We start from the raw sequence: 17,516 nt of genomic DNA, 5'->3' as shown, positions 1-17,516 counted from the left end.
GAAAGTCACCTTCCTTACTGCAACTCCTCAGTTGTGTCTATTAAGAGAACTCATGCAGGTGGTCCTTCCCCGATGGGCCCTGACTGCCATGGTCTCACTCGCTGGAGGCAGCAGGCGCAGAGGCCCCCAGACGGAGCCTATGTCCTTGCTGCTGGTGAGGGCAGATCTGAGCAGGCCACAGGGAGTTGGCTGTGCCCCCTGGGGGAGGCTGTGAGGGCTGGGCCGGGTGTGGCAGCCTTACCTGCTGGGGCACTGGGATGTTGGTGAGCTGGAGGGGTGACACGTGGCCCGGCTTGGCCTGCACGCTCGTCTGGACCAGCAGACGCTGTAGGGGCAAGGAGTAAGGACCTGAGCCATGCCAGCTTCCCCGGGGAGGCCTGGCCCAGGTGGGTGGAGGGTGGCTGAAGTGAACAGCTTGGTAAGAACATGGGAGCAGACGGCTCTGGCAGCGGGGCAGGACGGGAGGCCAAGTTCCCATGGCCACGGTCACCGCTGCCCCTCTCATGTACCCTCCCAACCCGCCCCCGGGGGAGGAGTGTATCCTACCTGCTGGGTGCCCTGCACCTGCTGAACCACCTGAGTGGGGACTCCGGTCTGGCTGGCTGTGGAGCCTGGGCTGGCCTCCGATACAGTCTCACTGGCCCGCATAGCGCCTTCTGGAGGAGGGGTCACTGGGTCAGCTCCCCCTGCTGTCCCCACCCCCACCCTGAGCCTGAGCCCGAGCCCATGAGAATGGACGGTGGAGCCTGAAGCGGATCCCTGACAGGGCCGGGCCTCTCCAACAATCCTGCCTGCCTCCTGGCCGGCCCTGACACTGCCCACTGGGGTGAGCCATAAGGCCCTAGGATCCTTGACATGCAGAAGCAGCCCCACCCCACCCCACCTCTCCTCGTCCCAAAGCCAGACCAGAAGGGGTGACTGAGGAGCAGATGCAGCAGAGGCCCGGAGGGCTGGATCCCTTTTCCCAACAGATAGGATTTGTGGAACTGGCCTCCTATCCTGGGGTCTCAGCAGCCCTAGAAGGACCAAGGTGCTGGGGCCACCTTCTTCAAGATGACTCCTGGCTTCCCAGGAATAGAAGGTGGTCAGAAGAGTGACCCTAGAAGGCCTTGCCAGCCTGTGGCCAAGCACCCCCTCCCTCCCCACTGTCCCAGCTTCCCTGTCCTCAGTGGGATGGGGGCAGGAGGGGGCTGGGAGGGGGGCAGGCAGGTACTCACGCTGACAGGCAGCCGAGAAGCGGCAATCGTAGAACATGGTGCCCCTACCTCCCTCCTGCCCCCGTCTATCTAGGGAAACCTGCCCCACACTCCTCACTCCTTGCCCACCTCTTTGGGAACAGCAGGGTACGTGGGCGGCTTTATACCCGCAACCTTGGGGAGCTAATCCCCCCGGTGGATGCAGAGCTCCCCAGCTGCCCTCTTGGAATAAACACTCTCCTCTGAGCAGGCACGGCCGAAGCAGGGCCTTCTCTGGGCTGGGGCCTTGCTATGAAGTCAGGAGGGAGGCTGGTACCCGGAGATACTATTGGGCGGGCACAGGTCAAGTTTCATGCACATCTCACTGAGTGATTAACAAGGGAGCTGAGAAGGGGAGAGGCACAGAGGGCAAGTGTCCCTGAGAGATGCTGGATGGGAGGCCCCCCACCCCAGCCAGGACACCATTCATCCTGCCCCTTCCGTGTGTCCTGGCTTGCTCCCAGCAGTTCCAGAGGCCAGGTTGGGGCTGTGGGGAGCATATGTGCCTGCCCTTCCTCCAATGTGCTACCAGGAGCCAAGGTCCCAGTGCCACCTCCTGGGGGGTCCCCTGGCAGGACAGGAGGGTGGTGGGCAAGGAGTAATAGGAGTGACTAGAGTGCTTCCAGTGCCCCAGCTGCTGTGCTAGGGTCTTCCTGGGTAGTTGGAGACAGAAGGAACTTTTATTACCCCCGTTATCGGATAAGGCGAGAGACTGGGAGAGAGGAAGTGATCTGCCCAGCTGGGAACTGACAAGCCAGGATTCTGGCCCATTATCTGTGCCCACATAAACCTCACATTGTGCATGGAATCTAGAGCTTCAGGTCATGCTTGGGCTGACACCCCAAGGGCAGTGGTGAACAGTAAGGTGAGGATCTATGGGAACGCCGTAAGGACCAGAGCATCCTCACCCTCCAAAGTGAGGAGCTGGGCCTCAGCTATGTGGGGACACAGGGAGAGGGGCCTGGCCAGGGCAGAAGGGCAGTCCCAGGTAGATGCAAGAATCTCAGGGACCAAGTCTGGGTCAGAGCTCATGAATGTGTTATGTACTGGGTGTAGGGGGAGTGGTGGCCAGATGCGGGAGGTGGTGTTGGAGGAAGCCTCCCATTGGCCACATGTGGGACAGGCACTGGAACCACCTCAGGCCTACTTGGCCAGCTGCCTCCGCAGCCAATTCCAGGAGACACCATTTCCTACGTTTGGCTAGAATCTTCCCTTGCACCCACTTAGGCTTCTGTGAGCAGTGAGGGAGGTAGCCCTCACTGAGATGGGCCCCTGGGGAGAAACCTGAGAAAGCCCTAAGTCACGTGAGGGGCCCCAGCACACCTGGGTGTCTGTGGGACACAGGGAGCCAGGCCCAGCCCAAGGAATGGCACCCAACTGCGGCAGCCTCGGGCAGGTTTGCCTAGTTCAGGGTGGGCAGTGAGTGGGGGGCTGGCCCCAGCTACCTCCTAGGCCCAGAGGCTCAGATGAAAACACCAAGGCTGATCCTTCCGTCAGTGGGACCCTTAGTATTTGGGAGGCCTGGGGACCTGCTGAGATCAGGGATCTGCCTGGGATGGGGAAGCCCCAGGAAACAGTCTGGGATGGCCCTCAAGGCTGGGATCCCCACATCTGCCAGGCATGTCGGGCTGTACCATGAGGATAAGCAGGTGAGATTCCAGAGTCTACCGTCTGGATGAGAGGCTTCCTGTGTGTGTGTGTCCCTGTCTACCCGTGTCTTGCCCTTGCTCTGTGTGTGTGTGTGTGTGTGTGTGTGTTGGGGGTTGGGGTATGAAGTCTGCGAGCCTCTGCATCTGTCTGTCTGCCTTCTCCATGCTGGGCATGTGCATGAGACCAGGGAGGGCCCCAGTCTCAAGTCTGTAGTCAGGAAGTGGCAGCTGATTTCCTGTCCCTCAATCTGATGAGCATCTCTTCCTCCCTGGGCCCTGCACTTCCCCACTGAGACCCGCTCACATCTCCAATGCTGTGAGCTATGAGGGGGAAGACTGAGAGAAGGCCGAGAGGCCTGATTACGAGCTGGGACCCTACTCCTCAGGGACGATGGGCGGGGCAGTCTGGCTCCCTCCCTCCTGATCCTTTGTTCCTGGAGGTGACTTCAGTCCGGGGCTCCTGAGGGGGGCCTGTGCGTCCTGGGTCCCTTGTCTGTCCTGACCTTGGTTTCCCCATCTGTGCTTGGAGATGCTGACAAACACCCCCCGCCCCCATCTCTCTCACGGACACAAGCCGTGCTGGACTCGCAAAGACTCCAAGTGTGAGAGAAGCAGGGAAGGAAGGCTGGCCCCAGACGCTCCTTGAGCCCAGCCCTGTCAGCTGCGGGCAGGCTTGGTTTCACCTTCCTGGGGGTGGCTGCCAGGACCCACAGTGCCCTCCTTACACCTCGAGTGTCGGGCGAGAGGCTGACAGACTGTGAGGACAGGGACTTCCGATCTAGAGGGCTGTTGCTGAGCAGGGAAACTTGAGCTGCCTTCCCATCACCTCCACAGACACCTCAGGGCAGAGCCCACAGGGATTGGGCTGGACGAGCTGCCTGTGGTGTCATTCTCAGCCGGATTCTAGCCTGGGCTCCAGGTTGGGTCCAGCCCCCCCCTCCCCCCACCACCCCCCGCCCATCTCCTCCCTGCGTCTCCCTGGGTCCCTGGTCAGCTCAGATTGCTCTGCTCTGGAGGAGCCCCAGGCGCCTTTACTGGTCTCAGGTACGTCCCCGACCCCCGCCATGCCTGGGACGGGCTCAAGTGGCCCAAAGGCCACCCTTAGATGGAAAGGGACACTAACCCAGGAGAGGGTCATGGAGAAGCGCTGGGAAATCACTGCAAGGGGATGGGGGAGGGGTCAATGGGGCAGCAAGTAGAGTGACAGGTGCAGCCAACCCCCTCTTCCTCAGAACAGATTGAGGAAGCATCACCCAGTCACCCTCCGGGGGACAGCCTCACTACCACCAGAACAGGGAGCAGCAGGGAAAAGAAAGTCCCCAGGACCCCTGTGAAAGACCATCAAGGTGCCACAAGACCAAAGAAGGAATCCGAGAGTCACACCAGCAGGCCATTCACTGCAGCCCACCCCCACAGAGCAGCCCCACAGTGCAATGGGGGATCGGACGGGGGCGGCGGGGGACAAAGGCCTTGGCCTGTAAGCCCCAGGGACTGCCTGGGCATGCACCAGGAAGAGCTGGAGAGGCTGAGGGGGGGCGAGGAATGTGCCAGGAGTTGGGGTGCTCTGGGGCCTGGAGCCATGTGCCTTTTCCAGACCCTTGCCCTGAGGACCCCGGCCCCCCCAAAGCAGCCAAAGCCAGCACCCGGGAGGTCGAGGGCCAATCGGATGCCCTGGAGGCTGGCCAAAGTCCTCTAGCCAGTGCAGGCAAGGCCTCCCACCTGCTCCTAGCTGCCCAGGGCCGACAGACTGGGAGGGCTGTGATGGGTCAGGCCAGCCTTCGCATGGGCGTTCATGCCACAGAGACTCAGTGTACAGAGCCCTGCCCTCAGGGACAAGGGGATGGACATCACTGCGCTCGTCATCACTTCAGGTGATAATGAGTGTTAAGAAGAAAAACAAAGCAGGGCGCCTGGGTGGCTCAGTTGGTTAAGCGACTGCCTTCGGCTCGGGTCATGATCCTGGAGTCCCGGGATCGAGTCCCGCATCGGGCTCCCTGCTCGGCAGGGAGTCTGCTTCTCCCTCTGACCCTCCCCGCTCTCATGCTCTCTGTCTCTCATTCTCTCTCTCTCAAATAAATAAATAAATAATCTTTAAAAAAAAAAAAAGAAGAAGAAGAAAAACAAAGCAAAGTGAGGACACAGGGAGTGAGCAGTGGAGGTGGGGAGGTGTGGGCATCAGGGAGGTGGCACTGAACCGACACCAGAACACAAGGGACGAGCCACCAGGAGGTCTGGGACGGGAGTGCTCCAGGCAGAGGGCACCGCGAGTGCAAAGACCTGCGGGCCAGACTGAGCCTTGTGGGTTTTGGAGCTGCGGGAAGGCCAGCAGGGCTGGAGCAGGTGTGGGAGGGGGCGGGGGGGCGGGGGGCGCCGGGAGGCTGGCGGGCCTCCCAGACCAGAGTTGGGAGGCCAGGAAATTGTCAGCAGGGGGGATACAGGAAGTGTGGAGTTTTTAAAGCCCTTCCCTTGTGGGAGGGGCCACAGGGGGCCAGCTCTCCTCAGATGAGAAAGCCAAGGTCAGGGCTTCTCAGAGAGTGTCCCCAGGGCCACCTGCCTCAGAATCTTCTGGGTTGAACTGGGTTGTGATGGGCTCCCTCTTGGTCGCTGCGGGGGTGGACTGTGACCGGCGAGGGCAGAGGCTGGACCAGGGTAGGGGCCGTGGAGGTGGGAGAGGCGGTGGGTTCTGGCAGCATGTAGGAGATGGAGCCAAGAGGTCTTGCTCAAGAATGGGTAAGACAGGAATCCATGCTGACCCAGGACTGGGGGTGGTATTTATTAGGATGAAGAAGTCTCAAAAGAGGGTGGACCGGATGAGGGGAAAATCCAGGGTTCCATTTGGCCATGCTGGCTTGAGAGGCCCATTCAATCCTGAGCAGATGGGTCAAAGGTGGCTGGGGTTCAGGGCGACAGCCCAGGGCACAGGCCACAACGCGGGCATGTTGTTAGCACCAAGGGGGCAGGGAAAGCTGAGACAGTGGAATAGGCCACCATGAAGTGAGATGAGGAGGAAGCAGCAAAGGGGGCGGAGAAGGGAGGCAGGGAAGTGGGTAGAGACCGGGGCAGGGGGCGGTTCTGGGAGGAAGGGGACCAGTGTGTCAGGCGCTTCCCAGGGCCGGAGGAAGAGGAGTACCAAGAGTGACCAGCAGGCGGACAAGATGGGGGCTGTGGGTGACTCCAACTGGGGCGCTGGGTGGGGGGAAGGCAGAGGCAACAGAGGGGAGAGCACCAGTTAAGGAAGGGAGGGTGAATCCTTCAAGGAATTCTGACTTAAAAGGAAGTGAAGACGTGGGCAGCAGCTGAAGGGGTACGGGAACTGAGATTTCTGATTAAATCAGGAACTGTTTCATCTCTGCAGGCTGGTGGGAAAGATTTGTAAAGAGAGGGACCAAGTAACGAGGCCCTGGAGGGGATGGCCTGGGACTCACAGCGCCAGTGGCTGCAGACAACCCTGGGAGCTGTGAGGCTGGCTCGGGGGAGATGGGATCCTTCTTGATATGTGGTGGCACCTGTCCCCAGTGAGGTAGGCAGCGAGGTCAGGGGTAAGGAGTGCAGAATGAGACAAGACAATGGAGGTGGGGGTGGGTTTCTTGCGGGGGGGGGGGGGGGGCATGCTGGTGAGAAAACCTAGCAGGATAACTGGGCAGTGCTGGGAACCCGCGGGAGACCCTGGCTACGTCCATGGCTGGGGTTCTCAGTGTGGCTCTCACGTGACATCCCTCCAGACGAGTCCCTGTGGTAAAGCGTCACCACCCTGAGCCCTCTCTGGGGACCTCCACATTGCCAGGAGCCTAAAGGATGCTGCTCAGGGCCCCGCCTACACCTGTTCTGGTCCCTTGGGGCCATGTCAGTTGCCATGTGTCACTCTATATTGTCCTATCTTCCTAAACCCAGTCTTGACCTGCCCCTTTCACAGCCTCCCAAGATGCCTTTATGATTCCCATCCCTTCCTTATTTTCCACTCTGGAAGGATTGGGCAGGGGGAGGGAGGGGTTCACCACATCCTCCCTCCTCCACTGAGCACACTGGAAACCACAAATGATGCCCAGTCCTGGTCTGAGCTCCGCCTTCTCAGGGGAATGACTACCTGTCCTGACCCTCTGCTCCCAGTTCCTTCTGCTCGGCCCGTCTCCATCCTGGAGGGAACTGGGGCATGGGGAAGATGGTCTAGGCAAGAATCACAGATGCCACGACCTGAGCCCCCTGGTCACTTTCTCCACGGCCATAAGGGTAGACCACAGTGAGAAACAGAGGTCCTTGCCCACATGATCACGAAATTGCCCAACCAACGGCCTCCCTCAGCCCCTGGGTCCTGCCAGAACCAAAAAGGTTACACCTCCGGGGAGGCCTCCCAGCTGACCTCCCTGAAATGCCTCCGTGAACACCTCACATGTATCCCCTGAGCTCACGAAGCTGTTACCAGCCCTCTGTGGATGAGGAAACAGGCTGAACCGGTGAGAAACGAGGCCAGGCCAGGAGTGCAGCGGCCAGGTGCTCACCCTCCATCTCCAAGAGATGTTTGCGAACTTTAAGTCCACCACCCAGTCCTTTCCTCAAATGGCAGTTGACTTGGGGACAGAGACAGAAACAGCCCTATGAGCTGCCCTGGTGGGAAGGAGTTTAGGTGGACAGAAGCCTCATTGCTTGGCCTGACGACTCCTTCCCCAGAAACACCCCCCAAGTCCCACCGGGGAACCCCAGCAAGTTTGAAAGCTGCTGTGGTGACAGGCACAGACAGAGCTTCAGTCACTGTGCCCCCCGCGCACATCCAGGATGCCGGGCTCCCCAAACTCCTCTCCGAGTTGTTCGCGGAGCACCCTGGCTGCGAGCGCATGTCCACTTACCGGAGACAGTGACCACGATGTACTGCTGGGACGCCGGGGACGGGGTGGGTGCGCCGGCCGGCTGCGGGGGCGTGGGGGTGGCCGGGAGCTCCGTCACGTACTGCTTCTGGCTGCCTGGGGGCTGTGCCTGGGGCTGGGGGCTCTGCAACTCAGTGACATATTGGGGCTGGGGGGTAGCAGCGGTGGCAGGCGGCTGGGGGGGCTGGGGCGCCGCTGGGGGCGGCGGCGGTGGCTGGGGCGGGGCCTGTGGTGGCTGGGATGGTTGCGGGGCTGCCTGTAGCTCAGTAACGTACGCTGGTGTTGCCATGCCAACAGTGGGGAAAATGATAATAAATAAGGCTTTTTTTTTTCTTCCTTGGGAAGAAGAAGAGGAGGAGGGAAACAGAAAAAAAAACAAAAGAAGGAAAAACAAGAATTAATCCACAAGCAGAGGAAACCAGGGACAGTTCCTGGCTCCCTAGAGACACGTTTAGGTTCCTCACTAACTTAATTAAATCCTGAGGCTGGTGGCCAGATACAATGAACCCATCACTGCAGGGGAACTGGTTATGGACTGAGGCTGGTCTACGCCTCTTCCATTCACCCCTGTTCAGGACTTCTGCCTTCTTCCTTCAGCCCCTGGTGCCTGGGGGACCCCTGCGTCAAGGGGGGGGCCGGGGAGGGTGGGTTCAAATGGTGCATTTCTCCTGAGGGCTCCTGCAGACCGGGCACTGTGCTGAGTGCTTTCTCTACATTATTTCATTTTAAACTTTGCAACAACCGTGTCTGGGTTTGAGTTTGCTCTGCCAGATGAGGAGCTGAGGCTCACAGAGGTTGAGGAGCTTGCCCCAGGCCACACAGCAGGCTGAGGCTGAATCCTGGGCATTCTGAGCACTTGAGTAGTTGGCTAACTGCTGGAAGGTGAAGTCTGGGGAAAGCGGTCTCCAGGCCAGCCTGTCCCAGTTCCTTACATGCCTGCTATCTCGGCTGGGATTCTTGGCTGAGGATCATTCCCAGTGGGGTACCAGAAAGGGGAAGGTGTTTGAGTCCAAAAAGCCCTTAGAGCAGCCTGTGGCCTCAGGGGCTTTCAGGCCTGAACGGACCATACTGGGTTACGACACCAGATGGGGGCTCATCACAGGAAGAGTGCCAGTCTGAGTCCAGGGGCCCTGGGCTGAGAGCGGGCCCTGGCCACAGAATGGGGCCGGCCCAACCAGGCAGAGGCAGCTTTTCTGGCTGCTCAAGGGTCGTGCTCCCTCTTCCAGGTACTGGGCTAGGCACCCCGTCCCTCTTGCTGAGCTCTGTCCCTTCTAGCTCACGGCCCCCCTCCCCGTGCTAGCGCCACCCTCCCTCTCACCCAGCCCCGCCTCATCAGAAGATGAGCAAATGGTTTCCCCGCTGCCCACACTAATGGGTGCCATCCCCAACTCCCGAGCGTCTGAGGACGGCGGAAGAAACACTAGAGTGATGAAGAGGCGGAGCTCCAGCCCCCATACCTCCATGGCCCCTGCCTGGCCCAGGGAAGTATTTGAGTTGGACCTGCCTGCGGTCAGTCGCCTGTGACGCTCGCAGGCACTCCAGGCCACTGAACCAGAGGCTCTTCTGCACTAACCCTGGGGCACCTGTGTGCCATCGCGCGCCAGCAGGCGGCCCTCCAGCCACTGGTGACCGAGAGTGGGATTTGCAAGCAGAAGGGGGTGGGAGAAGCAACTGCTGCTGGTTGACCAGAAGCCCCAGGAGCGTCTGCTGTGCTCACCTCTGCACAGCAGCCCCATGCGGGAGGAACCACCACGGCCAGCTTACAGATGAGCAAAACCACGCGAAGGGTGCCCAGCAACTGGTAAGAAGAGGACTTGAACCCAGGTCTCTCTGACCTCCAGATGTATGCTCTTAGCCCCGAGCCCTACTCAGGGAGCCAGGCACGGGGCTTGTTTATTTCTCATACTCAGTAGGTAGCATCTTCCCTGTTTTTCAGACCAGGAGACCTGGGCCCTACCCACAGAGATTAAACACCTGCCACACACAAGAAAAAGTCGCTCTCCCCCAGCCCATGCCCTCCCAAACTCCCTCCTGCCAGCATCAGAGGGGCTGCCTCCTGGGGGCTCCTCACACCACTGGGTCCAAACTCTGGCCCAGTGTAGGGGCTGGGGTCACCGCAGCTGACTGCTGTCCATCTGCATGGTGTCAGACCCACCTCAACATAAACCCTGACCTGTCTCTTCATTCGCAGACACATTACTGACCTTCCTCTGGGCCTCAGTTTCCCCACCTGTACTGGGGATGATGAGGACACCAATTCATAGGGCTGCCGTAACGATCTGACAAGACAAGCCCAGCACCCAGTAAGCACTGGGATGTGGAAGCCTCTATTATCTTGTCACTGAACAAATACCGGTGCCAAGTGGAGATGGAGAAGGGTGGGGGCAGGAGAGACACACACATTCCTCAGGCTCTTAGAAGGAGGTGCCCAGGGGGAATCCAACCCTGGTGTTCATCAGCATCATCTGGGGAGCTAGTTAAATGCAGGTTCCTGGGCACCAGTGCCCAGGGAGTCTGGGATGGTCCCAGAGTCTGCTGTTTGAGCTAACTCTCCTTTGGGATGATTCTGAGCCCGTTGGCCCTGGGAGAACTCTCTGAGAAACCCTGGCCTGGGCTTTCTGGGCCCTAGCAGAGCTTGCTCCTATGGTACCTCCTGCAAGGAAAGGGCTTTTTTTTTTTAAAGATTTTATTTATTTATTTGACAGAGAGAGACACAGTGAGAAAGGGAACACAGGCAGGGGGAGAGGGAGAAGCAGGCTTCCCACCGAGCAGAGGGCCCGACACGGGGCTCGATCCCAGGACCCTGGGATCGTGACCCGAGCCAAAGGCAGGCACTTAACAACGGAGCCATGCAGGCGCCCCAGGAAAGGGCTTTAAAAGCTCCACACTTGCAGGGTGCTTTCTCCTCCTTGAGGTGCAAAGCCCACAGGCCCCATTCCTTCCACTCAGGGGCAGGGGAAGGAGGTGACAGCAAAGGCTGAAAGGCCAAGCTGGAAAAGGTGAAGGGAAGATTAATGAAACAGTTAAACCCACTTCTCTATTGGAGGCCTTCTCAGCACCGTCATTGTCAATCTCTAGGAAGGGCAATACAGGATACCAAGTGTCCCACAATTATTCGTCGACCAGGGAGCCCTTTTCTTTCCATTTGTGGATGACTAGGACAAGCAGAGCTCTGCAGGGTGCTCTCTAGAGAGAAATAAGTCACAAATATAAACAGCATGAGATCCCTTCCTTTACAGAGCAGGGCACATGAAACAAGGGAATCGCTCAGCAAATCTGTTCCTTGGCAATGAAACTGCCAAGAAAAGCACCAATGGCTGCACCTAACTTCAAAGCCAACAGCTGTTTTTGGAGAATGTTTGAATCAATTACCTCAGGTCAGGGGCCAGCAAACTTCTGTAAAGGGCCACAGCCAACATTTTTGGCTTTGAGGGCAGACAGCCTCTGTTGCAACTACTCAACTCTGCCACTGCAGTGTGACAGCAGCCATAGATAATATTTAAACAAACGAGCATGGCTATGTGCTAATAAAACTTTATTTATAGACACCGAGATTTGAATTTCATATAGTATCACATGTCCTGACATTTTATTCGGGCCACAAAATTTTCTTCTTGTAATTTCTTCCCCCATCATTTAAAAGCATAAAAAATCGGGCGCCTGGGTGGCTCAGTTGGTTGAGCGACTGCCCTCAGCTCAGGTCATGATCCTGGAGTCCCAGGATCGAGTCCCGCATCAGGCTCCCTGCTCAGCGGGGAGTCCACTTCTCCCTCTGACCCTCCCCCCTCTTGTGCTCTCTTTCATTCTCTCTCTCAAATAAATAAATAAAATCTTAAAAAAAAAAAAAAGCATAAAAAATCATGCAAATTCACAGGCCATGCAAAACCAGGTGATAGCCATAGTTTGCTGACTTCTGGTTTGGATTCCAGATTCTATAACCAAATGGTTTACGTCTTGGAAAGGCCCTCCTAAGAAAATGGAAAGAAGGGGCGCCTGGGTGGCTCAGATGGTTAAGCATCTGCCTTCGGCTCAGGTCATGATCCCAGGGTCCTGGGATCGAGTCCCACATAGGGCTCCTGACTCAACAGGGAGTCTGCTTCTTCCTCTCCCTCTGCCTCTCCCACTGCTCATGCTCTCTCTCTCTCTGTATCTCTGTGTCTCAAATGAATAAATAAAATCTTTAAAAAAAAAAAAAAGAAAATGGAAAGAAAACTCCCTTTCCTCATCTGTAGAATGGCTTTGATGAGGAACTTGCTGGGAATAGGGAAAATAAATATAAGGATGTGGGTTTCCTTCATCTTCTATACACAGTTAGTTTTTAAGACTTCTCAATGATTCCTTCAAAATAGATCCTAAGGAGGTATTACACTTCTCTCCACATTTATCAACACCCTTCTACTCTGAGATGTCTTCATCTCTTGCCTGGACTCCTGCAACACCCTCATTACTGGCTCCTAGCTCCACTCTTGCCTCGATAGTCCTTAAGATCCTTTGAGGGTGCCTAGTCGGCTCAGTCGGTTGAGCATCTGCTTTTGGTTCGGGTCATGAACCCAGGGTCCTGGGATCGAGCCCCATGCTGGGCTCCCTGCTCAGCAGGGAGTCTGCTTCTCCCTCTATCCCTCCCCCCTCCCCCCGCTTGTGCTCCTGCTCTCTCTCTCTCTCAAATAAATAAAATCTTTTAAAAAAAAAAGTAAGATCCTTTGAAAGCACAAATCCTATCTTGTCACCCCTCTATTCAGAAGGCTCCATGGCTCTTATCACAGAGATGAAATAAAATCCAGATCCCTTCCCAAGCGCTATGGGGCCTTGAGGTCCTTCCTATCTCACTTTGAATGTTCTAGTCAAACTGGCTCTTGCTCCTAGAATGCTCCAGACCTCCTCCTGCCTCAGGACCTTTGCACCAGACTCTTCCACCTGACTGACATGTTCTCCTCACCTCTACCCCTATTCTCCACTGCTGGCTGCTTCTTATCATTCAGATCTCAGCTTATATGTCACCTTCTTGGGTCTCGAGTGTGCTCTCCTCCCCCAACCCCAAGCACTCTGAAGCACATACTCCTGTTTTGTTTTCTTCCTGGCCCTGTATTTCCTTGTCTGTTTATTTTCTTATTCATAGTTCCCTTTCCCTCCATGACCAGAAATGCAAGCTCCCCAAGAGCAGAGACCCAGCCTGCCTTGCCCATCTCTGCATCTCCAGCTCTGAGAATGGGCACACAGTACGGCCTGCCTTGCCCATCACCTTACCTCCAGCTCCCTAGACAGGCACATAGTACAGGCTCAACTTTTACTGTCAAATATGTGTCTACACGCCAGGAGCACACTACTCATGAGCGTCAAAGGCCAGTTTGAGTCTACCAATTGTGAACAAGTTCCTGCTTCCTGCCTCTGCCAGCAGCAGGCTTATGGCAGCAGGGGTGGGCGATGCCCCCTGGTCCAGAATGGGCTCCCCAGCCCAAGAAGAGTACTAGGCACTGTGCAGTTGCTATCTGCAGGCTGCGTCCCTGGGGGAGTCCGCCTGGCCCATCCCCGAGCTATTGAGATGTGTATGGGGAGGGAAAAGCAAGGACTTCAGCTCCAGAGACACCATTCCCACGACACCCACACCCCTGGCTCACCCAGCTGCCTCCTGGAAGCCTTGGAGCTGAGTCTGGGCCCAGGCCCAGGAGAATTTTTCTTTTTGGCTACTCTCCTAAAGCGGCAGAAAGGCTATTCAGGAGCAAGGGGAATGGCATTTTCTCACTAGAAATTGGAGTCCTGGTATCCAGCTTTCTGGGATCTCTGTCATCTCTGTCATCAGCCCACACAGCCCAGCAAGTGAGTCAACCTTTAAAGCCACTAGGCTCTCGCCCAATTCAAAATGATAAAAATAAATGCAAGTGGTGTAATTCAGAGGGCTGAGCAGGAAGGGCCAATCATGAGAATAACAATGGCAGCTAACAGAGTTTGAGCAATTACTAGGTATCTGATGCTCAACATGTATTCTTTTTTTTTTTTTAAGATTTTATTTATTTATTTGAGAGACAGAATGAGAGAGAGAGAGAACACATGAGAGGGGACAGGGTCAGAGGACGAAGCAGACTCCCTGCCGAGCAGGGAGCCCGATGTGGGTCTCGATCCCGCGACTCCAGGATCATGACCTGAGCCGAAGGCAGTCGCTTAACCAACTGAGCCACCGAGGCGCCCCCAACATGTATTCTTTTACAGGATCCATAACACAGCAATATGAGCTTAAAATTATTACCAATGATCACTGCCCCTAGCTTAGGGGAAACTGAGGTCCAGAGTAGTAAACTAACACATCCACAGGCACAGCTAGAAAACAGGTGATTGTTTCCAAAAGCAAATCAAACCAGCGCTCTCTACCCTCGTCAAAAGAGCCCTCTGGGCTTGGGCCCTTCAAATATAAAAGTTATGGTGGGGGAGAGACAGTTAACAAGACTAGATGATCAGTAACATCACCTTCCGCTCAAAGTTTGCCTTTCCAACAGGTGGTAATGATCTTTCAGGCAGACTTGGTATTTCCAGATTTGTACTGAAAACTAATCTCTGTCCTCCCTAACTTTCAAAGGGGTCCTGCCACCTCTCAAAGAGGACCAGGTCTAGAAAAAGTCCTTGGAGAAGTGAGACCCACCCCCCCAACCTTATCTCAAATTCTTGAAAGCTTTAGGAAAGCCTGAAACAATCCTTCTCCTTGAAGTTTATTGATTTGAAAAGAAAACGGCTGCAATTTGCACACCACCACTCTGCTCTGCTGATGCCAAGCTCCAAAGCAAGACAGAGAATAAACAAAGTGGACTTGGCCCAGCTGGCTGTTTGAAAAAAATAAATTCTTTCCCAAGCTGGCAGATCTTGTTGCCCCGCAAAGCAGACACTCAGATTCTCCTGTAACAAACATGGAACACTTCCCTTTCCCTCTGATCTTGATGTCCCGCTCCTGCCCACGTGGCTCTGGAGGCTGGTACCTCCTCAGTGACATGTGACCCAGTTGACACCAACTTGATTGACACAAAAACATGTGTCTGGCCAAGAGAAGCAGCTTAAGAAATCTAAGAAACTTCCTCGGGCGCCATTTGCTTCCCGTTCCCAGAAAGGGAGACTGTGATGGGTAGAATGGTTAGAAATCATCCCAGCTCCAGAAACAAGTCCTCTGCCCAGGGACAACACCAGATCTAAGAGAGCAGCCCACAGAAAAGCAATCAAGTTTCTGTTCTGTCTCGAGTCACCCGAGATCACCCTTCCCTGCCATGGGCTCTGATTTCTGCACACCAAATCCTCCCGGCTAAAGCTATACTCCCAGCCCACAGCTTCTCCATGAAACTTTGACTCCCTTTGCCTTCTCTCAGAGAGAAGAAGGCAGATTTAGGAGCAGACAGCAGTGCTGAAATCAAGATTAGTTAACTGTTTTATCAAACCGCATTCAAAAACAGCACATGGGGTAGTTCAAAGATGAGCCCTAGAGAAAGTTCGAAGATGAGCCCTAGAGAAATTCCTGAAAGGAGTTAGGAGTCCCTGAAATGCAGAAAAGGGACGACAGCAGTGATTCTCCCCCACTTTACAGGATGGAAAACTGAGGCCTGAGATGTGGCAGACAGTGTGTACTGGGAATGACTGGGAGCGGGGGCTTCGAAAACGACGCGGCACAGGTGGCCTCCTATCCCTTTGGGATGCGGCAAGGCCCAGGCGGCAGCTGCCCCACCCGGTTCCTCCCCGGCACCCCCCGCCGCCCGCCGGCCCCGCCCACACCTTACGACCTGGCCCCGCCCACTCACCTCGGCCCCGCCTCGCCCCTCCCTCGCTCCCATTGGCCCGGCCTCCCCAGGCCCGCCTCTCCGTACCTCCCAACATATAAAAGCCCCCCGCCCCGTCCGGCCGACCTCCACTCGCCGCCGGCCTGCTAGCGCCCGCCCCTCGCGGGGGCTGGGCCCCGGACCCCAGGGGCGGGTGGTGTCGCCCCAGCCGGGCCCCGGCCCCCTCCCCCACGGCCCCGACAGTCGCCGCCGCCATTTTGACCGCCCGCCCCTTCCCTCCGGACTATGATTACAGCGACACCCTCAGCCCCGGCCCCGCCGCCCTCCCTGGCCCGGCCCGCCACCCCAGGGCCGCCCCGGTTACCTCGGCTTCTTCCTACTTCTGTCCGCAGAAGGGCTTTCCAGAGGTCTCGGAGGCGATGTTGGGAGGGGGACGGAACGTGCCGGGGTCCCCGGGCCGGGCAAGGGGGGGTGGGGGTGGGGGTCGGCCGGGCGGTTGTTGTTGTTGACTCGCGTTGCCGGGTTGCTTGGTCGCCACGACTACCGTGGCTATGGCGCCTCCGTTTCCCTCACCGGGGCAACTGTTGCTACCCACCCTACATACGTCACGAGCGGGGGCGGAGTCCTGGGTGATTGGCGGCGCCAAGAGAAGTGATTGGACGGCGCTAGGTCCTGCTCCTAAGCTATTGGTCCCAAGTCACGCTTTTCAACACCCTCTCGACTTCTCGGCGCTCTGATTCATCGGTGTGCTTGTCCATCAAAGGAAACTGAACCCTCAAAGGCAGGAGAACCCGTCACTCCCGCAAGGAAGCAGCGGCCTAAGAATAAAGGGGTGGGGTCTGTGAGGTTGGGATTGGGTTTGCTGCTGTAAAATCTGCCTTACGGTTCAGCTAAAGGGACGTCAATCTATTCCAAAGGTTTGCCGCGCTCTCTAGCTGGGAGCCGTGCGCATGCGCGACACGCAAGGCCAACTGGGAATGGTAGTCCGCTCTGCGTACCTTAAACGCCTTACCAACTATAAAAGGCGAGAAAGGAAAGCTCTCTTCTTTCAGACTTCTCCCTTCCCCGGTGGGTCAGTTCCTAGCTTCGCGCGCTTACGTCACGGGAGGAATGCGGTGACGTGCTCTGCTCTTCTGTGACGTCAGCGGCGGGGCCGGGTTAGGGGTTCGATGACGTCACTGGGCGCTCTTCGCCTACCCTCGTTGCCCCCTGGTGGTGGGATGGTCGTGGGGAGCCAAGGTGGGGTTCGATCCCAGGTCCCATCCCCCGAGCGCGCGGCCACCTCTGCCTAGACCGGGCCTCCGCGCCTGCTCCCGCCTCCCCGCCCTCTCGAGCCGGGAAAGGTCACTGCTGCCGGGACAGCCGCGGCTATCTCGGCCCCGCAGGCGGTGCGGAGGGCTCTGGGAAAGGTCTCCCGCAGGCGGAGGATTTAATTAGAGGCTTCTATCGCGGGCGATAAGCAAAGGTCGGCACCCAGCCCCTCCCAGGGGAGCTCGGGCTGCTCTGCACCGCCCTCCCCGCCATTCCGCTCCCCAACACCGTCCTCCTCGCTTCAGTTTCCGCAGGGGAGAAGAGACAGAAGCGGGTTAAGATTAGGGTGAGCGCGCCTCGGGCGCAAAAACTCAGTCATCAAGATAAATGACATTCTAATCCAATATTTTTTTTTTAAAGATTTTATTTATTTATTTGAGACAGGGAGAATGAGAGACAGAGAGCACGAGAGGGAAGAGGGTCAGAGGGAGAAGCAGACCCCCCGCTGAGCAGGGAGCCCGATGCGGGACTCGATCCATGGATTCCAGGATCAAGACCTGAGCCGAAGGCGGTCACTTAACCAACTGAGCCACCCAGGCGCTCTCTAATCCAATATTTTTTCCGATATTTTTTAAGTATCAAAATTAATGGGGAAAAAAATTCACGAAGAGCAAAATACCGAAATTTTAAATAAAGATAAGATCCGCCGGGACTGGGATTAAGGTGAGGTGAGTCATGCAAGTGCAGGATCGGATCTTGTCCTTTACTTGCTTA

The 17,516-nt window shown here is 56.7% G+C and overlaps 1 protein-coding gene across 3 annotated transcripts in view; it reads right to left on the bottom strand.

Moving 5' to 3' along the window:
* RFX1 (regulatory factor X1) overlaps window positions 1-17,021 on the bottom strand; it is a 32,206-nt gene extending 15,185 nt beyond the window's left edge. The window contains exons 1-5 of one of the 3 annotated variants that reach the window (XM_034996371.1): window positions 15,856-17,021; window positions 10,777-10,929; window positions 7,726-8,079; window positions 547-656; window positions 242-325 (exon numbers count right to left, since the gene is read on the bottom strand). In XM_034996371.1, coding sequence (XP_034852262.1) covers window positions 242-325; window positions 547-656; window positions 7,726-8,032 — 501 coding nt within the window. In that variant the 5' untranslated portion in view covers window positions 8,033-8,079; window positions 10,777-10,929; window positions 15,856-17,021. The remainder of the gene's footprint in view (window positions 1-241; window positions 326-546; window positions 657-7,725; window positions 8,080-10,776; window positions 10,930-15,855) is intronic. The other 2 variants (XM_034996372.1, XM_034996373.1) reach the window with 2 other exon arrangements.
* Window positions 17,022-17,516: the final 495 nt, after the last annotated feature.

The sequence above is a fragment of the Mirounga leonina genome, unplaced genomic scaffold (genome assembly GCF_011800145.1).
Source record: "Mirounga leonina isolate KUSES-001 unplaced genomic scaffold, KU_Mleo_1.0 Mir_94, whole genome shotgun sequence".
NCBI classification, from domain to species: Eukaryota; Metazoa; Chordata; class Mammalia; order Carnivora; family Phocidae; genus Mirounga; species Mirounga leonina.
This window is presented reverse-complemented; position numbering and strand designations above follow the sequence as displayed.